This window comes from Nomascus leucogenys, chromosome 2 (assembly GCF_006542625.1).
Source record: "Nomascus leucogenys isolate Asia chromosome 2, Asia_NLE_v1, whole genome shotgun sequence".
NCBI classification, from domain to species: Eukaryota; Metazoa; Chordata; class Mammalia; order Primates; family Hylobatidae; genus Nomascus; species Nomascus leucogenys.
In genome coordinates, this window is record NC_044382.1 from 139,761,457 (window position 1) to 139,783,956 (window position 22,500).

Here is a 22,500-nt window from a genome sequence, read left to right on the forward strand (position 1 = left end):
TAATGGAAAGTTTGAAGACAGTTATTTGTTATGTATTCATAAAAATGATTTAAATCCAGGAGATATCTGACATTAGCAAAAATTCCAACAGACGCTTGGGCAAAGGAGCTCTTCTCTGGATGGACCATAAGTTCTTGGAGTTTGTGGAACTTTAACAGAGGACGTAGAGTACAGATGTAAAGTATACTGATTGGTAATGTAGCTTGATACTATGTTTATCATAAGCAGTAACTGTGATTGATAATTACCAAATATACTCACATGAGGGGATTATATTATGTAAATATATAAAATAGTAATTATAAGCAACTTTGAGAAATGAAAAATCTTTTATTTTTTACAAAAATTTTCATAAATGCATTTTATATTTAATATGCATGCTATTATAACAAAGCAACTGAAAATGTAATTACAGTTAAGATACTTTTATGCATATTTAAAAAGTAATATTTTAATCCCCTCAGTTTTTAAAAATTGAAAGTAGAATAAGCAATTCTTCAAAAAATATCCATTTTCCCCCATGCAACTGTTGCAATGATTTAACAAGGAAAATTAGAATAATCAGTCAAATGAATGTTTAAAAGCCACTGTCACCTCATGAAACCCTTTCCATTTGGGACCAAGTTTAGAAATGCTCACATTTCAAATATTTATCTACTGCCTCTGTGTTACAACCATTAATGTGTTCTAACCGAAGAGTTTCTCATTTGGGGTATTGACCTTACTTGAATGCTAACCCACTTCGTATTGCAGTTCATTGTAAATTCACAGAAAGTATTTTCTAGCATACTTGAGAGGAAATTCAGACTACTAGGATCCTTTTTTCTTTTCATGTAAATGCTTCCTTAAAATTAAAACTGGCAAGGAAATACAACCAATTTATAGTTTATCAATTTTTTATATGGTTATTCATTTTTTTTTCCTGAGATATTAAGCACATTGTAGGTAGCCTGTTTTCATGCAAAAAATATATTTTCCCATTCTTTACATTCATTTTAAAGTATTTTATGTTTTAAATAACTATATCACATTTGTGCTTCATACATTTGGAAAATAAAGGATATTTCATTTTCTTTACTGCAGAAAAAGGAAAGGTTATTGGTTCTTTGATAGGTAATACAATCAAATTAAGTGCTGATTTCAAGTTGCTAAAACATTACCTGATTGTAAAAAATTCCAATGGAAAGTTCTATTTTTTCTCATACTTGTAGTTTTAACTACATTTAGAATGAAAGCATGACTTGTGTAAATGAAGGAGGCATAAAATATTTAATCCTTGGATTTCTGAATTTATGAGTTCCTAATACATGGGGCAAGGCCTACATACTACACCTGACCAGAGGCTCCTCTCCCATTTGCAAGGGAAGTCTCAATATTATATAAAGACATCTTCCACAGCAAAAGGAAAAACAGGTTTGGTATATATTTTATAATATACACAAAAGGATCTGTTTGCAAAATATGAGAATTACTAATACATTTGAATAACAGATAAAAAGGCCAAACATTTAAGAACATATTTACACTTAAGGAACTGATTATCTGTTATACTTCTAGGCTTAAATAGATCCAATGCCCAATATGAACGTGACCATGGTAAGTACATGACCTTTTTCTACCTTTGTTAATGAGAAATACAAATTTTTTTCTCCTCCAGAATAAAGTTGGGAAATCTGAAGCAAGAAGGATTTTTCCACTGATACATAGGGTTTCATTTCTCATTTCTTACAAAATTAAGTGGCATTAAACAGAGAAATAGATAAATGTACATGCAAGATATTTAGGGTACACTATTTACTTTTCTCAGCACATCTGAACTAACCCATTTATTGGCCCAAGTGTGATGATTTCCACATAGACCTGGAAATCTAGAAATATAAGATCTTTTAAGTGGCAAAAAGAAGAAATCTTGTTTTTTTTTTGTTTTTTTTTTTTTTTGAGACAGAGTCTCCCTCTATTGACCAGGCTGGAGTACAGTGGCACGATCTCCGCTCACTGCAAGCTCTGCCTCCTGGGTTCATGCCATTCTCCTGCCTCAGCCTCCTGAGTAGCTGGGACTATAGGCGCCCGCCAACACGCCCGGCTAATTTTTTCTATTTTTTTAGTAGAGATGGGGTTTCACCATGTTAGCCAGGATGGTCTCGATCTCCTGACCTCGTGATCTACCCGCCTTGGCCTCCCAAAGTGTTGGGATTACAGGCGTGAGCCACCGCGCCCAGCCAAAAAGAAGAAATATTAAGTTGTCCATAATCTGTCATATCTAACTATTATAAAGTAAAAATAAAACAAAATAAGTTTTAAATTACTTGTTTATGTCACATTGTTCAAAATTCTTTTGGGCTTAAAGCCAACTATGAATTTCAGTTCAGTAGGAGGACAATGGGAAACAGCTTCTTTTTTTGTTGTTATTGAAATGTAAGCAACTTGCCCTTAAAACAGTATGAATATCCAGTTCAGGTTACAATTTTCACTTTTAATTAGTCAAATATATATTAAATATAAAAATCTAATGCTGTACAGATGTGACTTTCAACATTTTAAGTATTAGTTTATTCAGAAACGCCTTTAAAAATCAGTGTGTATAGAAGAACTAGCTCATTTCTTAAATGTCAAATTTAGAAGTGCAACAGTGGGTCTTCAGAGAAAATATGCCCAAGAAAGGCTGGATAAAAACACTGGGTAAATACATCAAATGAAACTGTGTGTCACTTTTGACAAGACTGAAATATAAGTATATAATCACTGATGCATATTTATTCAATAGGCCCATGTGATTATGTGGTTTTTGACTAACAGCATTTATTTTTGCAAACTGCTTGGCATTCCTCCAAGGCAAAGGAGCTTCTAGACTACAAACACTGAGCATATACATTTTAAATTAACACAGGAATTGCATATGGATTGTTCATATGCTTTTAGAGTCCTGTCTCTACAGAAGAAAAACACCTTCCTGGGGTCCATGCCTTTTTCAGAGGCACAATCTATAGCTTGGAATTTAATTGCCGTCCATGGTATCTGGACTTTAATTATAAGAAATTGTTGACACCCCAATACAGGGTGTGTCTAAATACATAATGCAAGAAAGGAGGTTTTAGTGGTTAAACTTCAGCACACTTAAAGATTTTAGGAATGGAATTATGCCATTAGGTGGTATTTCTTTGTCTATGGACTTAAAAACTTTTCTTGGGGCATTTTAAAGAGGTTTATCAAAGTTATATTGTTGAAAAACTATTTTCCCTGGAAATAATATCCCCTCCTTCCCACCTTCTGCCTTGACATTCTTACTGGAAAAAAAGTGAAATTGTTCAGAATTACAACCATATAGGGTTTCCAGGCATAGCATGGGCACATTGGGAATGGAAGACTAGAAGACCCCAGCAAGGAATGTAGGTACATTAATTGCTGCCTACTGTTAGAAATAACTCTGAGTTTCTTCTCCCAAGTCTTCCTCAAGGATCCATTCATTGTAGAGTCAACAGATGTCTTTTAGAATTCATTATGATAAGAAGTCCATGAACATACATATACTATCCTTGAATAGTTTTACTTATAATTTTTCTAGGTAGTTCCTGAATACTTTAATGAACTTAATAAATGAGAAAATGTATTGAAAGCTCTTTGTAAGTTACTATATAAATATGACATGTGTTTTAACAATATGTGAATTTGGCTGGGAACAACGGCTCATGCCTGTAATCCTAGCACTTAGGGAGGCCAAGGCGGGAGGATCCCTTGAGCTCAGGAGTTTGAGATAGCCTGAGCAAAATCTCTAAAAAAAAATTTTCTATTAGCCAGATGTGGTGGTGTGTGCCTGTAGTCTCAGCTACTTGGGAGGTGAGACAGGAGGATCGCTTGAGCCCCAGAGATGGAGACTGCAATGAGCCATGATTGAGCCACTGCACTCCAGTCTAGGTGACAGAGCAGACCCTGTCTCAAAACAAAAAGAAAAAAAAGAATTTCTGAATTTTCATTTTTCACGAATGAAAGTAAAAATCAGAGAGAAAACTTTCACATATGACAATATGGATTGTCATGTTTAAAGACTCTGAAGTTACGTAGACTATGAGTTATCATGTTTTGTTTTAGCATGATTCTTTACACCTAGCTTTAATTTTTGAAGTCTGATTTAATTGTGATTTTGACAATCAGTTATTGAATGAGGTAGTCCACATTGCTTAGATATTTGCTGCATCTGGTTACTATTTCACAAATAATTAAGTACAATATATCACTTATGTTTTTCCTTTATGTTTAATAGTTCTGTGAACATTGACAATATATTACTTTTAGTGGTACACAGTTCTTGAGAAAATGTCTTGATTTTTACATTGCCATTTGCGATATTTTTAGCAGCCCACCACAATATAATTTTAATAATAAAAATAAAGTGTACTCATTGATGATAGAGAAAATATTGTTAAAGACCTCTTGGGACAGGAAAAGGCTCAGTCATAAAATCAGATGCTTATTCATTTCCAGCTGTGTCATTCTGACTCATTACTTTCAAGAATAACTATAATATTGCTACACAGTCCATTATACTGAGAAGAACTTTCCTTGAACTTCACATGGAGATTGAGTAAAGCTCTTCTATTTGTTTTTTGAAGTACTCTCTCAGCTCAGGTCTCTTAGCTTTTAGTGTTGGTGTCAGCAAGCCATTTTGAACTGAGAACATGTCAGAATGGATGTGAATGGCTTTAACCTAAAAACCAAATGCAGAATACATCTTTAATAGGAATAGAGCACAGTATTTATAGTATACATGGGAAAAAGCAAACAGGCACATGAGAGTAGATATATTGACATACAGACATTATGCTAAGTCAAAATCATGTTGAGAGCATTTCAGCCTATTTTACGTATCTAAAAGCCAACTTTTTTCCTTCCTATTCATTCATTTAGCCAGTCAACAGAAATGAATTAGTTGCTTACTCTATGCCAGGCACTGAGGATACAAAGAGGAATCATGAATGCCTCTGCCCTTAGGGAGCGCACATTCACATCCAGTAGTGGAGACAGAGAAACACTGGGCAATTATCAGTATGGTATGCATGAGATAAAGCGCACCCATCTCAGGCATAGGAGGGGAGAGGGAGAGACAGTCAGGGAAGACTTCCCAAATCAGATGGATGTTAAATAGTGGGTTATAGTTAACCAGCAAATGGGGAAAAGTGGGTGGAGAAGGGCATTATAGGCGGAGGCAACACCAAAACAAAGCCATGGGAGTGAGAAATGGCAGAGTGTGAAAAGGGAACTCTAAGTGGTTTCTTGTTACATAAAATAAGAGGCAAAGAGTGTGAGGGATGAAGCTAAAGTGGTAGATGAGCCAGTTTATGGAGGAGCTCAAATTTTATTCCAAATACAATAGTAAGATACTGAAGGTTTTTAGTTAGGGCAATGGCATGGCTGAATACACATTTTGGAAAAATCTCTACAAGAGAAATGGGAAGACTGTTTTTGAGGGGATTTCTAGGGTATCCAATTTAAATAGCTGGAAATCTTGCCTAAAGATGGGCATCATCTTTATGGTATCATCTATGGCTAAAGATAGGTATCATCTTAAATAGCTGGAAATTTTGGCTAAAGATGTGTATTATCAAGTGTTTCAAAATCAGATATGGTTATTGTAAAAAGGGTTTTGTTTGAAAACTCTCTCAGTGTGCTTGATATTCAAAGAAGCACAGATTCAGTAAGGAATAGGGCTGCTGTTCTTTGTACCCTATAGAATATACTTTTTTCCTAATTTGTTGTTACAAAACATAAACCATCCTAGGAGACCCAATATTTATTGGAAACAGGTCCCAAGGGAGACGTTTTTAAACCATAGTGCACTGAGAACTAGGTGATCTGCAGAGGCCACTGCTGGGGATGGTGTAGAAGTGGGGTTTAGATAGGTAAGGGTAGAAAGGAGATGGAGAAGGGTGGGAAGATGAGGTGAGGTGCTTAGGAGGAAAAGTGTGTGTGTAGAAGCTCTGGCTCAAGCCCTAAACCAACCTGAGTAGCACTGCTCTTATGTTTTGTGCATGCTCAATTTTTATATGTCATCTAAGTTCTAATTAAATAAGTTTGGAAATCACCATTTGATGACAAAATTAATTAAAGAAAACATTAACACAATCAAAATCAAATTTAATCTCAGTTACAGGGATTTAATGCAGTAGTAACTAACCTTTACTGTCAAAATGAAAAACTGAAAAATTGACAGTACTAATATCCTTAACTTTTCAAAAAAATTTCTCTTTCTGTAGAAGCACTATCAAATGAAGGCTTCTGGTAAGTGCAAACCACCTATCCACCTTCTTTTGTTATTAAAATTAATACTATGCTTTTAAAAAGGAGATACAAGTGCCAAGATATAATTTCTCAGTGTTGTAGCCTGGGTTTTGGCTTGTCTGCATTCCTAACAGCATGTGGAGAACATTGTGTAATTGGGACAAGAGTCTATGTTCAGTATGGGAACTTGGGGTGAATATCTTTGAAAAGCCAGCAGTGACAAGCAGAAACTACTAAAAAATACAGTACTGGAAATATAGATTTCATAAGGAGAGGTATATCATGTCATTTATATGGTTAAGTAGAAACGTAAAAGAAAACATTATGATCTTAGGAAGAAAGAATGGCATCAACAGGTAGATTTGGAATATCTGCCAAGCCAGCTACCTCCCCAAACCTAAATGGCTGAGTGGGACATCTGCAGCTCCATGTGGCTGTCTACAAAATAGTTCTGCCTGAGAAGAGACTATATCATTAAATACAGCCTTGCAGAAGCCCAAGCAATATGGCAGCCTGCTCTGGGCTCACCTTTCAGTCCCTTAGTGAGCAGGTCAAAGCTGCATGCCAGTCCCTAGTCTGGTCTGACCTACGGACCTTGGACTATTTAAATCCTTCTATGAAAATACCTATACAACCTGCTTGAGTGACTAAAAAATATAGGCAGTGAGTGGAAAAAATGAGTCAGCCAGTTGTTTAACTGACACTGACTTTAACTATGGGCCATAAACCTATAGTTTTTTCAGAAGTGAATCAATGATAAAAGCATGTTCATTTTTTATAATAATTATTTTCTCATAAAGCCAAACTGTCCAATTGTGAACTCGTAAAAAAAAGGTATGAGAGTCCTTATTCTCTCTTTATGCCAAACACTTCATGAAACTGGAATTTCCATTTTTTAACTAGCAAAGCTTTTGTTGGGAAAAGAAAAAGGGAGATGCCTAATATTAGCTTCCCTTTCTGAAACCATACTCTTCTCACTGAAAAGAGATGCTACAGGATTTTAAAAAATAATTCAGAAATACTGTGACATTTAAATATGGCATTGGAATAAAATTCCTCAAAATTGTCCATTTCTGCCAACTCATAAAAGCACAAACTTTTCATAATTTTAGAGACATAGTATTTTAAGTTTTTCAATGGTCTTAATGAAATCCTTTAACACAATATTGCTTGTAGAGAATAAACACAGAGTGAATAATTTAGAACAGGAAAGACAAAGTAAAAAAAAAACCAATTACATGAGTTAAGGAAATGCTCATTTTCTTATTTAAAGGCAAATTGGTTAGGTAAGTGTTCATTTCAATGACAGGAAACACAATAAAATATTTTTAGTAAGTGCTTAATTAGTCAGAAATTGAAAATATCAAGCGTCAAAGTTTACATTGTATTGCCTATGCAAATTAATAAGGCATATAAATGTCAAACAAATGGTTAAATCACGGCTAAGTATGCTCAAATACTTCCCAGCCACCTATCTACTCATTAAAATATATCTTCCAAAGATCTCCATAAATTAATAATGGCTGGCCTAGTTCTAGGAATTGTCTGTTCTTGGAAATTAAATTACATCAATTGTTTTTCTAATTCAAAGTTTAATTCGGATCAACCAAGTCCAGTAAGTCTGAACGCCTAAAGCTTTTGTTGAATGACTTAAACTTTGGATATTGAACTTGAATTCATTATTTGTGTGTGTATGTGTGTGTTTAATTAGAGTTAGGCCTTAATTGGCCATTATTTTTGAGGAAGAGGGAAAAGGACAAGCTGACAATGGATTATGGATTAACTGAAATAATTTATGTTGAGCTTTGGATCACAGCTGAGAGCACACCCTCCTCAGGCATGAGGCCTGGTTTTTGCTTTCCTGTGGTCAGCTGAGGGCACACACTGGCTATGGTAGGGAGGGTGTCATAGACCAACAAAGAGGAGAATGAGAAGAGAGAAAATCAAAAGGCGACAGCCTTGGCAATAAAACTAAAGGCCTCTGAGATCCCACATGGCTTCCCTGTATTGGAGGTTACCATGGTGAGGGCAGATTATTAGAGCAGAAACTCTGCGAAAGGCATGTGGAAAGTCAAGAACTCATCTCCTCTCAGTGAAAGCTCTAACCGGAGCAATGGTTAACACTGGAAACTTAACTAAAGGTACCTTTTAAGCATAATCTTAAGAGTTGGTATTTTTTTCCATGAAGAGGAATCTGGGTGTCATGATACTCTGTGTGCCCTGGGACAGGTCCCGCATCCAAACACCAGCAGGGGGCATGCGGGCCTTGTGAATGCACCAGGATGTCCGCGGGGACTGCAGCTTAGGCTGCAGCCAGCCCTTCAAATCCACATAGGCCCAGACCAACCAGGCCTACATGATCACAGAGGATCCCATCACACAACTCCCCACTGAGGAAGGGCAATGAAGTCAGTTCTTAGGCCAAAATTGACCTTTTTCTTTTAGAAAGATAAATGTAACTTGCCTGAATGCCTCAGATTCTATACTTTTAAAAAATATTTATTTACCCAGGCCTAAATTGCCCTAAAACATACTGACAGTTGAGGGTAAAGCAGTGTTTCTCAAAATGGATTAATATAAAGATCTATTTTTAAAGAAAAACAGTATTTTTAGACCCTGAATCTATGCTTAGATTTCCATAGTTTGAAACTAAAAAATTAAAATTTTAATCCATGAAAATGCTTTTTTAAATTGCAAATTAAAGCACTATAAGAGTTTTATATTTTAAGCTGGTTTTAAATGTTTTTAGGTTATTAAGTGAACACACAAAATTTAAAGATTCTTGTCAAACTTGAAGACCCCGTCACTAAATTTGGGGAAACAAACTTGTATGAAAAACAATTATTTTAATGAAATGTTTATCTTATGAAAAACAATTATTTTAAATAGAAGGAAATTTTAAAAATCAGTATATTAATGTTTTTCCATTTGAAGCATTTTTCTCTTTGAATTTTTGACAAAAGAGGATGTATAAATGGTATATGTAAGTCAGACTAAGTATGCTTATGAGCTCAATTACAATAAGAACCCAACCTTGCAGAAAAAAAAAAAAGTCTTGGAAGACTGCTGTGTCCTGTCCCAAAGCATTGTTTCCTCCTCTTTACAGAGGGCATGCTGGGCTGACAGATCACTGGCCCGAGGAGACCAATCTTTCCAATGGCCTCCTAAAAAGCAAGCTTGTCTGCTGAAGCCAAGAAGACGGTCCCCATAAAAATAAAAATAAGATAGGACTGTCATCTGTGGTAATGCAGGAAGCTTGGAAGACAGATCATGTCACATGATTTACTAGTGACAGCTAGGGTATTATTTCAGCCTTATTAAAGTTTGTAATTATAAGGACGAGTGCAATCTCTTTTGACATGTGACCTATTTTGGTTCAGGAGGCAGCTTGGAACAGGCCTTCAGGGGTCCATTGGTACACACCCTGCTGGCGGGCCACACCATGAAAAGTCAGGAATCTAGGTCAGGGTCACCATGGGTTAATTTAATTTTCATCACTGCCTAAAGGGCTGTAACGAGTATGGGGAAGGTAACAGTTACCTGCTCAAAAGAATGGAGTCCACTTTCTTTTCCTAACCTCACCATATCTTCCAAAATGGCTTTCTTCAGATCCTGAATCAAACCATATGAGAAAAATTACAAGACAAGAACACATTTCAAAAAGGAGGTAGAGGAAACAACACTTTTGAGTAAAGTGCAAATGACGATTGTGCCAACATGTGCTAACCCACAGCCCGCAACTGAGGCTGATACTCCCTAGCAGCACTCCAATTACCACCTCTCATCAGGCAAGTAAGTACCTGAAATGGCCAAAGGAGTGACCATGAATGGGCTAAGGGACCACTCAATTTTTTTTTTTTTAAAGCAGCCTTTTAGTCAGCCTGGTGAGTCTTGCTAACCCTAGATGAGCCCAGGGCCCAGGGTCCAGTAGGAGAGGGAGAGTCTATGGCTACTACTAAGAAATGGACCATGTGACTCAAGGGGCTACACTAAGTCAGAGCACGGCGACCTCCTCCACAGAGTTCTAGACGTGCCATTAGAAGGTTTCAGGAAGGTGTGAATAGCTAATGCTCTAAGTAGGAAGAATTGTGCTCCTTTTTCTATTCCATGACTAGCTGTCTACACCCAGTAGACACAAAAACCACCTTACATCTGAGGGAGCATGGCAGGTGAGTCAGAAAGCCTATGCTCGCATCTGACTCTGCTGCTAACCAGCTGTGTGACCTTGGGCAAGTTACCACCCTCCCTGGACTCTCCTCTAAGCCACAAAGCAACAGGGCTGGATAAGCTTTCTGTGATGTCTCTTGGCTTAAAATCCAAACGTTTGTCAATCTTTCTAAGAAGAAATATGAGTTTCTTCAGTAACAAAAAGACAAATCGCTGGTTTAGAAACCCCGCTATGTATAAATTAATGTTAGAAATCCCGTATGAGCTCGAATTTCACTGGTCTACAGCTTTTCTGTCTTCTCATTACGTGGTATCATAAAACATTCAGTAATCTTTCAGGAGACAGCCCCAAGATACCAACCTTATTTGTGCAGAGATCTGCATATGTTCCTTCAATTCCTCTCTTCTGGGCCCAGGAGGGCATAACTTCAGGGTCAGGCACAACAATGCCTACCAAAAAGGCCTGTAGTGCTCACCAAAGGAGAACACAGTCACAACAAATGCATTTAAAGTGGTTATTTGTGGTCCAGCATTAATATTCTCAGACTCCACCTTTTTCAAAAACTAAGTATACGTTTATAAAACATTTATTGATGTCATGAAACATTTCTGCCAATATATCATACCATTCATTATCTGATATATTCCCCTAGTTTTATATGAAAAAATAAGGACATTAAGAATCAGTAAAGTTAGACTGATATGCACCTTTGATTCTCATGCCAATCTCAAATCAGCACATCTTTAGGAGGCTGAGCAAACAACTCTCTGATCCAAATTCTATGAACCAAAATGTTTCCCAGGATTACCAAACCACGTTGAAATGGTTTCATTAATACGATCTTCATTCATGAAAGACTTCTTCATTTTGTTTATTTTTTCTTTTGAGACAGGGTTTCACTCTGTTGCCTAGGCAGGAGTTCAGTGGTATGACCATGGCTCACTGCAGCCTCGACCTCCAGAGCTCAAGTGATCCTCCCATCTCAACCTCCCGAGTAGCTGGGACTACAGATGCACGCCACCACATGTAGCTAATTTTTGTATTTTTTGTAGAGATAGGGTTTTACCACGTTACCCAGGCTGGTCTTGAACTTCTGGGCTCAAGCAATCCTCCTGCCTCAGTCTCCCAAAGTGTTGGGATTACAGGCGTGAACCACCATGCCAGGCTATTTTGATTTTTAAAGCATTTCTTCGAAAACAATTCATAATATTTATAGAAATGCAATGATAGTACAGAACATATTTGATATCGGGCAAGGCATGGTGGCTCACGCCTGTAATCCCAGCACTTTGGGAGGCTGAGGCAGGCACGTCACTTGAGGTCAGGAGTTCAAGACCAGCCTGGCCAACATGGTGAAACCCTGTCTCTACTAAAAAAACAAAACAAAACGAAAAAAATTAGCCAGGCATGGTGGTGGGCGCCTGTAGTCCCAGCTACTCAGGAGTCTGAGGCAAGGGAATCACTTGAACCCTGGGGGTAGAGGCTGCAGTGAGCCGAGATTGTGCCACTGCACTCCAGCCTGGGTGACAGAGCGAATATATTTGATATCTTAGATATCATAGAATATACTCATGATCTTTCTGACTTTAAATCTAAATAATATTGAAAGGAAAATAAGTATAAAACTCCTCCAAATAATTGAATCCTAGTAACCTATATTAGTATTAGTACCATTAGTACATTTTTTTTTGCAGTACTCATTAATTTGTAAAGTTCATTTGCATATTAAAAAAATCAAAATAGGCCAGGTGTGATGGCTCATGCCTCTAATCCCAGCACTCTGGGAGTCTGAGGCAGGAGGAGAATCACTCGAGCTCAGGAGTTCGAGACTAGCCTGGGCAACATAGTAAGACCTTGTCTCTACTAAAAATTAAAAAAAAAAAAAAATAGCTGGGCATGGTGGTATGCACCTGTAGTCCCAGCTATTGGGGATGGGGAGGGAGGGGGAAGGGGATGAGGTGGGAAGATGGCTAGAGCCCAGGAGGGAGGTTGAGGCTGCAGTGAGCCATGATTGTGCCACTATGCTCCAGCGTGGGTGAAAGAGCGAGACCCTGTCTCAATAATAATAATAGTAATAATAATTTTTAAAATAAAAATAAAAACAGTAGAAATCCTGAATCTTGCTCTAGTATTTTATCTCAAAAATCCTTGGAAGTAAGTAGAGCATAAGTGAAAACGAATGGGAATGTTCATTAGTACTACTTCAGACAATTTACTTGACCTAATTTCATTTTAACAAACTATAAGTAAGATTTCTCCTTTTAAAAGGAATTTTCTCTCATGTTTTAAAATGCAGAGGAGAATCTTGGTGTCTGATTGGAGGTTAATGTTTAATCTGGGTTTTTCAGCATGCACAGGATATGTGGGAGGGCTGAAGCCTAGGGGCCTCACCTTTAAGCTGTCCCCATGGACATAGATTTGCGCCACAGGTTGGCTCCGGATGTAGATGTTCTCAATCTTCTCGGGTGCAACATATTCTCCCTGAGCAAGTTTAAATATGTGCTTTTTCCGATCAATAACTTTAAGAGTTCCTGCCTGTAGAGTTGGACAAACAGCTTTATAAGAACATGGCACTCTCAAGCCTGAAGCCTTTGCTCCTCAGTGACGTAACTCCCTGCCCTACCCCACCCAGTAGACCCCACCCCAATTTCTTTTCCATCTGTTGTGTCTACTCTTAGGGAGCTGCAGGGCTCCTGGAGAGAACCACTGTGCACCGCAGGTTGATGGCATCCAAGCTCTGCTGGGCCGTGAGCATCCACTGTCCTTTCCCCTCAGCAGTTAGCCCCCTACACAGTCCTCCCACCACTGCCACCCTCATGCCTAGCAGCAGGTATCCTCAGCTCCTCCTTCTCGGAGGCCCACCGCCCTTCCATCAGGGCACCCCTCTTGCACACACCCTTGCTCCAGCTGCCTTTTTTCTCACCAGCATCTTTGCTTAAGCATCACTCCCTAAGACTACACTCAGGTCTCTTGCCCAGCTACTGTCTCCACCCTTAAAGAGCAGCCTCTGCATCCCCTGGCATATACCACAGACCTGACAGAGCCCCTGTGACTCCCACCTGACATGCCAGATGTCACTAGGAGCCCAGGCCCCTGTAGGACTTCTGCAGCAGGCAGGTCACCTCCTTGGACAGGGAGTGCTGGTGCCACTGGCCTCCAGGAGCCGTCCTCACCTCCCTGACTCTCCTCGACCTTTTTGAGCTTCCAAGGGGATTAGGTAGGCCTCTTTCCCCTCACCTCCACTGACAATGCACCTTGGAGTAACCACCGTTTTCTCTTCATTGGTCACTCCCAAGTCAGTTCAAGCTTCCGGCTCTTCACTGAGCTCCAGATCCAGAACCCAAATACCCTTGGAATGCTTCAAAAACTAGGCTGTTTGTCTCAGAGGATGTAACATGCTCCTATATGAAATTCATGACCAAGCTTCTCAAGCCTGCCCCAGCCTCCAAACCCCAAACCTGGAGATGACTTTGTTGTTTGCCTCTCCTGGGATCTCCAGCGGTCAGACTCACCTGTCCTTGCTCACAAATCCATCTCATATCCACCACCTCCTCCCAGCAAAACCACTTTCTGACTGGACTTCTGCACACACTCTGTCTCTACCCCATCTGCTTGATCTGCCAGTGCCAGAGCAATCTCTCCAAAAGAGAAAAATAAGCAGACTCTGTTTTGCTCAAAACCCAGGCTAGACATCAGGTACTTTCCCTACTCCAGCTAATTTGATCCTCATGGTCCATTAGCGCTGGGTGTTGCCACCTCTGTTTCACAGATGAGGAAAATGAGGATCAGAAAGCTTAGTTAACTCCTCCAAAGCCACACAGCTAGGAGTTGGGGAACCAGGATTTGAATCCCGATCCTTCTGGACCAGAAGACTATGTTTACTCCTTGATCTATTTAACATGATTTCAAAATAACATTTTTAAAAGCACAAATGTCTTTATAGATGATTTCTACCTAAATTTCAAGAATGAATCATTCAAAGCTTGAACATACTCTTCCAAAAAACGGGGAAAAAACCCACTTACCAACTCATTCAATAAGCTGACAACAAAACCATAATAGGGTTGTATATAAAAGGAAAATTACAGATCAATCTCATTTGTGAATATAAATGGAAAGGTCACACACAATTTTTAGGAAAAATATTATTTAAAAAGTCACATCATGGTTAAGCTGAATTATGTCAAGAATGCATGATTTGCTTTACATGAGAAATATAGAAAAGTAAGTATCTCAATAGCTGCAATAAGTTTTAATTAAATTTCAAAAATCATTTAAGAATAATAATTTAAAAAATGGACTCTCACAGACTACCTGCCTGCAACTTTAGGCTCTGTGCTCAAGCACAACACTAAGTGCTTTACATGAATTCATTTATTTGCTTGATATTACCCCCTAAATGGTGGAGGGTTTCATTCAAGTTACAGGGCATCAGCAGCAGATCCAGGGATTTGTGAGACTTCAAGCTTTTACAATATTGAGGGCCCTCTTCAAGAAAATCTAGGTAAAATGAAGTGCAGGGCCTTGGAAGGGGCTGATGCAAGTGAGGGGGCTTGAAGCCTAAGCTTCCTGAGCCGACAGGACAATCCACCTTCTGCAGATGTTCAGGGCCTGCTGACCTCTCTAGCCTCTCTCTTCCACACCTATGGGTCTTCAGTTGGAATTAGTTGCTTCGCATGTCTGGTGCCTCTACTCAGCATATATTACTATCATGCCCTGATTGTCCTTCCCACTCCCTCCTCTTGAAACATGACTCATATCCTAAGACTTGGATGCAGTAGGTGCCTGTCCTCCTCTGCCTCTCCCGAGGTGAGTGTGCCCCCAGTGTGCCCCCAGCTCATGCCCATCACATTGGGTTGGGAACTGTCTAATCATGCATATCTTCCCTAAGCAGAGTCCCTGGGCCAGGGCACTCACTGGAGATACATCTTTGTCTGGAGCAGGCATGAGGGTTTCTCAAAGGGAAGTGCACAGGCCCAAGCAGGGGCAGATCCATTTACCAGCCCACTCAGCCCCCCCTTGGGCTCAACATCATTCACGTGCCTCATTAACTCAACACCTCAAAATGTCCACCCAAACCTTAGCACTTCCCAAAGACACAGCAGAGGTTCCTGGGGTGGGCTGCTCCAGGCAAGAGTTCTCAGTGTCAGTGACAGCCGTTTTCTGGTCAAAGCATTCATCTAAGCATCTCCTATGTGCCCAGTACTGTGCTAAGTGCTTTGCAGGCATAATCTCATTTGTTCCTCACAAAAATAACTTTATTTTTCTTTCTTTTATTAAAAACATTTTTTAAGGATAAAATCCAGGCTGGGTGCAGTGGCTCATGCCTGTAATCCCAGCACTTTTGGAGGCCGAGATGGGCAGATCACTTGAGGTCAGGGGTTTGAGATCAGCCTGGCCAACGTGTTGAAACCCTGTTTCTACTAAAAATACAAAAAAGTTAGCCAGATGTGATGGTGGGCACCTGTAGTCCCAGCTACTGGGGAGGCTGACGCAGGAGAATCGCTTGAACCTGGGAGGTGGAGGTTGCAGTGAGCCAAGATCTCATCACTGCACTACAGTCTGGGTGACAGAACGAGACTCCATTTCATAAATAAATAATAAAGGATAAAGTCCAGATCTTGCACAATACAACAATAACTTCAGAGGTAAGCAATGTTATGATCCCTATTTTAAAAATGAGAGAATGAGGCAAAGTGATTTTGGCTAAAAGCTGGGGGCCATGGGCAAGGAATGCTATGAAGGCTTGTTCTCCTGTTCTGTAAGTGAGTCAAGGTGAAGCCACAGAGGGGGATGAGGCTCTGCTCAAGGTTACGTGAGCAACTGCTGGCAAAGCCACAGGAACTAAGGCATTCTCCCGCCTGTCTCCAAGCTTTCCCCTTCACTCAGTGCCACCCTTTGGCTGGGGGCCAGCATTGGAGGGCTTGCAGGCCTTGCCCTTCTCAGACGTCCTAGAGACATGTATCCCCTGTTCCTCCTACTTCACATCAGATTCCACACACTGTCAGATGTCTTTCTGGGAACCATTAAGGATAGGAATTCAGTCTCCAAGACCTCAGCCACACCCACCTGCACAGGTCCCTCATCACCTTCATGAGATGGAGTGAGAAGAGGAAGACGCTCTGGGGCTCAGAGAAGGAAGAGCCTCCCCCCAGACCCCAGAGGTGCTCCTGAATGAGTCATTGTCAGGGGGGATTTGGAGAAGACTCCTGCCTCAGTGACCCGGACCACACACCCTCCCACCGCCAAAATGTTTGGAGATCTGTGGTTCCAAACGTACACACCGGCAGCCATTTTCCGATGTCTCCAGTGTGAAGCCAGCCATCGCTGTCCAGGGCCTCCTTCGTCCTGTCTGGATCTTTCAAGTAGCCTTTGAACACATTTGGTCCTCTCACACATATCTATGGGACAAAAACCATGGCTTCTCTCAGCCACAGCATGAGGAATGAGGAGATGGGAGGCTGTCACCAGGCATACGGAGATAAGGTGCATTATCCATCAGGAAAGCCACTGTGGATATGGCAGGGATGGAAACAGAGGACGAGGAACAGCGAGCAGCCATCTGAACTGTCTCCTGTCTTCTGTCAAGCAACATCCTCCCCATCTTTCTCCCCTGCCCCGACCTTCTAGGCCTTTGTCATCTCTTCTCCCTCAGGAGCCCTCTGGCCTTGGCCACATGCTGCTCTGTGACACTTGATGGGGATTCATCATAGATATTGATGGCTGGCTGATTCTACCAGGAATGCTTCAGCCCCCTGCCCCATTAACAGGCAATCATTCCCACTCACTCCCATGGAATGAACAAGTACAGGCCAGCTCTATCTACTCCATCTGGCCTATTTGTAAAGGGTCATGTTTCTGCTGGGACAGATCACACAGCAGCAGGCCATGACACAGTTAGGGGAAAAAATGAATTTTCACAAAATTTGGGGCTGGGCATGATGGCTAGCACCTGTAATCCCAGTGCTTTGGGAAGCCGAGGCAGGAAGGATTGCTTGAGGCCAGGAGTTTAAGATCAGCCTGGGCAACACAGCAAGACCCAATCTCTAAAAAAAAAATTAAAAGTTATCTTGGCATGGTGACACATGCCTGTGGTCCTAGCTACTTGAGAGGCTGAAGCAGGAGAGTTGCTTGAGCCCAGGAGTTCGAGGCTATGGCCTCGAGTTCAGTGGACTATGATCACGCCACTGCACTCCAGCCTGGGTGGCAGAGCACGGCCTTGTCTCTATTGAAAATTTAATTAATCAAGGGCCAGGCGCGGTGGCTCATGCCTGTAATCCCAGCACTTTGGGAGGCCGAGGTGGGCAGATCACGAAGTCAGGAGATCGAGACCATCCTGTCTAACATGGTGAAACCCCGTCTCTACTAAAAATACAAAAAAAATTAGCCAGGCGTGGTGGCGGGCGCCTGTAGTCCCAGCTACTTGGGAGGCTGTGGCAGGAGAATGGTGTGAACCTGGGAGGCAGAGGTTGCAGTGAGCAGAGATCACACTACTGTACTCAAACCTGGGCGACAAAGCGAGACTCCGTCTCAAATAACAATAATAATAATAATAATAATAATAATAATAATAAATTAATTAATTTAAAAGTCTGGGAATTCCAAATCTTGATTTAGACCAGCTCATTCCCAGCACTGGCCCTTGGTTGCCTCATAAACAGGAGAGGAGATGCTGAGTTGAGCTGAGTCAAATTAATCAGTAGTTTAAAATGACTTCATACACAAGGCAAAAGGAAAATCATTCCATCCCTACTGTTCTTGTTTGTTTTTACTCACTACATGTAGCAGCCACAGGCATGAATGGCTAAATCCTTGTTTACCTCTCCCTCTCCTTTGCAGGCCCAGTAGTTCAGTTCCTCAACATCAACGAGCTTGATATGATTGCAGGGAAGTGGCGCCCCTACGTGCCCTGGAACACCAGAGCAAGATGGCATTTGTTAGTGTTCAGATCCGTTTTAGCACTGAAGATGTTCCAAGCCCCTTAAAATCTCTGAGCGGCCAAAGCGGGGAATTATGTATGGAAAGTAACACACCTTTAAAGGGGCATTTGTTACTTGCAAGTGTTGGTAATAAAACAAAGTTCTGGAGAAAGCAAAGGCCAACCTCTGCCTGGGCATTTGTTTTACATCTGATTCTTAATGAGCAGGACAGGCACACCTGGCCCAGCACCAATGTGCACAGGGTCCTGGGTAGGGTAGGGTAGGGGGCATCAACCACAGGGTCAAGACTTTTGACAATGGTGCCCACATTAAATCATTTTCCCCATTGTCAGATCACACGTCTTGGTTTGGGGATCATAAAATATAGCAATCATTGCTTTTCCTCTAGCCATCAGACTGTTGATTAATGTGCTGGAAATCTAGAAATCGTAAGCTGTGGATTCTGATTCAGTGGGTTTGGAACAGGGCCTGAGATTCGACATTTCTTACAGGTACCAAGGCGATGCTACTGCTGGTCCCACACCACACGTTGCATAACAAAGGAATGGAAAGCTGGGATGAAGAAACTTGCCCTATGAAAATAAGACTCAAAATTCTCTTGGTCAAATTTACCACAAAATTACATCTAAGTCATTTTTCTAGTGATTGTGGTTGTTAGATAATTCACTGGCAAGTTGGACGGGTTTTAAGCAGATGCTAGCCAAGGTCCTGAAAGAAAATTGAGCCGCGTATATGAAAAATGAGGCTTACCACCTTGGTTTCTCTTTTAAAAGAGAGGCTGTCAAATCTTTGACAAAACTATTCAAAGATATCTATCCTTACACGCAAAAAACCTTTTCAAGTTTTATGCTAAGAGTGAACTGAAAAAGGGAAAAACCTCAGCAGTGTTTACATAGGAAAATATAAAGGATGACTTGAGAGGGAAGAGATACATGTCCAAAAGGAAGGGATACATGAGGGTAGATACTGGAAGAACCTGCTCTACATCTGGTGGGTAATCCATGGGCTGCCTACTACAGACCTGTTTCCCCTTTTGCTGAAAACCACTCAGCAAAAGAATCCTTCCGGATACTGACTTCCTCTCCAAGCCTGGGGCCACTCTTTGTACTTAAGTTTGCTCAACTACAAACTGGAAAATTTTAGGATGACGTGCATGTGAAAGAAATATGCCGTTTAATGCAATATTATTTTCAGAGTACCTTGAGATAGTCAGCAGAAACAGGCTAGGTGGATTTTAAACTGAAATCATATTTGGCCAAGCTAAGTATGGAAGCATTTTTTCCTTAGTCCTGTCTTTTAAAATTATAGTTGAATAAAGCCTATTTTGCAAACAAATTATTTAATCACTTTGCTGCTGGCAGATCTTCCACAGGAACCACCTTTGGAGATCATTTTTTTTTGGCACAGGTTTTAGTATTTTCCTATTTCTTTTATAGATAAATAGAAGTTATGCACAAAAGAAGTAACAGATCACAAGATACAACTCCAGATGGAAAAATGTTTATAATATCAGTATATTGCACTTTTATAGATTCTAGATACTACATGGCCTTGCTTACAGTATTTTAGAATGAAGGAAGCAGGCTATGAATTGGACATGACGTGTAAAAGAGAGGCAGGTTCATAGTGGCCAGAGTACTGTTTCTTAAAGGGCCATTTTAGAGGCCCTTTGAGAACTACGTTCTCCTGTGATATCAATGTCTCAAAGGCAGCGGCAACCTCAGAAAGGAACAGCTCTCATCCACACCCTCATTCTGAGGAGATTCATCCTTCAGGGCCAAGGGAAAGCAGGGCTGTAGTGGGTAACCCATGGATTACTCACCAAATTTAGACCAGATTCTTCCAGTATGCTAAGGATGAATAAAAAAGGGAAAAACCTCAACAGTGTTTACAGATTCACAATGCCACAATCCAGACATAACCACCATTAATGTTTTTCTTCTATCTCTTTTGCTTTTTTCCTAAGTACCCATGCAAATTTACTTTCCATGAGGGAGTTTTAGAGCTGGCTGCTTTTACTCCGCAGTGCCTTGTGAGCCAGTCCCATATCTCTAGCCCGTCCTACCTGAGGTCCAGTCGCCAGGCGTGGTGAAGGTACATCCAGCTGTGCACTCAGTTTGGCCATAACCTTCATAAACCTTCAAACAAAACCCAGAAGCCACACTGTGGGCACACACTCTCCAAGAGCTGACTGGCCACCCCTTTCAGACAGCTAACCTCCCACTGAGTGTGTCTGACTGCTTCATGATCAGGGCGATGGAGGGAGGGAGGTGCTCTGGAGGTAGATAACTCCAGGTGAAACTGAACATAGACGAGAAGCACGGCCACATTCACTTGCAAAAAGTGCTTTTTTTTTTTTTTTTTTTTTGAGATGGAGTCTCACTCTGTCGCCCAGGCTGGAGTGCAATGGCACGATCTTGGCTCACCGCAAGCTCCACCTCCGGGGTTCACGCCATTCTCCTGCCTCAGCCTCCCGAGTAGCTGGGACTACAGGCACGTGCCACCATGTCCGGCTAATTTTTTGTATTTTTAGTAGAGACGGGGTTTCATCGTGTTAGCCAGGATGGTCTCGATCTCCTTACCTCGTGATCCACCCGCCTAAGCCTCCCAAAGTGCTGGGATTACAGGCGTGAGAAGTGCTTTTTTTATCACAGACACTTAGTAGATAAGGTTATATAGTTTAGGGTAAAGATTTCTGACCTATTTTCAACCACTGGATCTACTTTTCATCCGGATAATAATGCATTAAAAATAAACATTTTAAAATCTACTCTGTGTTTTATTTTGGCTCCATAAGCTATTCCCCTCCAGAGCCCCACCTGTTTGCATGAATACACCATGTGGGAGTGTCTGCCTTTAGAAGTGGTCAGGCCATGCCGATGTGGAATAGGAGCACAGTAAATAAAGATCAAGGCTTCTAAAGCAGAAAAATGTAAGCATGCACAATTATGAAAAAGATGGGTCTACTTTACTTCAAATCTGTCAGCCACAACCACGTTATGATACCCTACATATGCAGAAACTTAATAAATATGAGTTGAATGGAAAATGAAGAAATAAACTTTTAGAGATGACAAAACATAATAGATCAAATAACACATAAATGGGCTTTCTTCCTTGTTCTCCTTTTCTGGGTTGCAAGATATTTTGCAGGCTGAAGCAGATAGAGACGCAGTATAGGTGTGGTACAGATTCTCCAGCACATTGATGATCTATCTATGGTTTGTCTGATCCCTTTGCCCTTTGTGAAAAACTTCCAAAGGTCCAGATAAAAGAATTTCCCAGAGTGGATAAACCTGGGCTTTCCAGAATGTGGCAATGCCATCCTGGTTTTCACTGGCTCTGAGTTTTTTCCTCCTCAGAGGAGGGAGCTTTTGTCTCACAAAAATCTTGTCCCCTGGTTCTTTCTCTGAGCAGTAGAGGGTATAGTAGTTTTCCTGCCCTAACGAACTTCCTGCTGTTCCCAAGGGAGGACACACAATGACAATACCTGGCACCCTAGAGCTGCCCGGAGAAATCCCAGAACTGTTGGTGATGCTGGGGCTGCTCCAGTAACAATCATCCGCACACACCCACCAAGGCTGGCCTGTGGGAAGAAAGAAGAGCTGCTGAATTTTGTGATGTCTGAGAGGGTGTCCAGCCCATCTGGGTTTCATCCAAGGTCAACATCCAACAGTTGGGTCCTACCTGGATGCTAGGGCTGGGATCAGAAAGAAGGCCTGACGTTGTACAACACACGAGTTGAGGAAATTCCTTCCCCTTCCTAATGATAAACACAATCAGATCTGCAACTCAATCCACCATATGACCAATTCTTTTATGCCTTTTGAGATAAGTACCATTAGTCTGGGTGGCATTCTATAATATTAGTTCTTCTCCCTTCCTTAAAATACACAGCTGTTCCCTCACTCTCCCATCGTTGACAAGAATCCAAAACAATTACTTAGGACAATTTCTTCCAATTTCCATTTTAATGGCATTGCCTTTTTTCATGTATAAATTAATACCATCCTTTATTTACTATGTACTGCTGAGGACAAAGAATACTTGAAACACTTTGTTTATGTAAGTTGAGCCAAGATATTTTAAATATTAATTTTCATAACTAAAAATAGAGTA

At 40.7% G+C, this 22,500-nt stretch overlaps 1 protein-coding gene across 6 annotated transcripts in view; it reads right to left on the reverse strand.

Moving 5' to 3' along the window:
- Positions 1 to 310: 310 nt before the first annotated feature.
- ACSL6 (acyl-CoA synthetase long chain family member 6) overlaps positions 311 to 22,500 on the reverse strand; it is a 61,546-nt gene continuing 39,356 nt past the window's right edge. For 3 of the 6 annotated variants that reach the window (XM_030818460.1, XM_030818470.1, XM_030818472.1), the window contains exons 14-21: positions 21,872 to 21,967; positions 20,447 to 20,519; positions 18,262 to 18,350; positions 16,726 to 16,842; positions 12,833 to 12,976; positions 10,802 to 10,903; positions 9,814 to 9,885; positions 311 to 4,702 (exon numbers count right to left, since the gene is read on the reverse strand). In XM_030818460.1, the coding sequence (XP_030674320.1) occupies positions 4,565 to 4,702; positions 9,814 to 9,885; positions 10,802 to 10,903; positions 12,833 to 12,976; positions 16,726 to 16,842; positions 18,262 to 18,350; positions 20,447 to 20,519; positions 21,872 to 21,967 (831 nt within the window). In that variant the 3' untranslated portion in view covers positions 311 to 4,564. The remainder of the gene's footprint in view (positions 4,703 to 9,813; positions 9,886 to 10,801; positions 10,904 to 12,832; positions 12,977 to 16,725; positions 16,843 to 18,261; positions 18,351 to 20,446; positions 20,520 to 21,871; positions 21,968 to 22,500) is intronic. The other 3 variants (XM_030818477.1, XM_030818467.1, XM_030818475.1) reach the window with 2 other exon arrangements.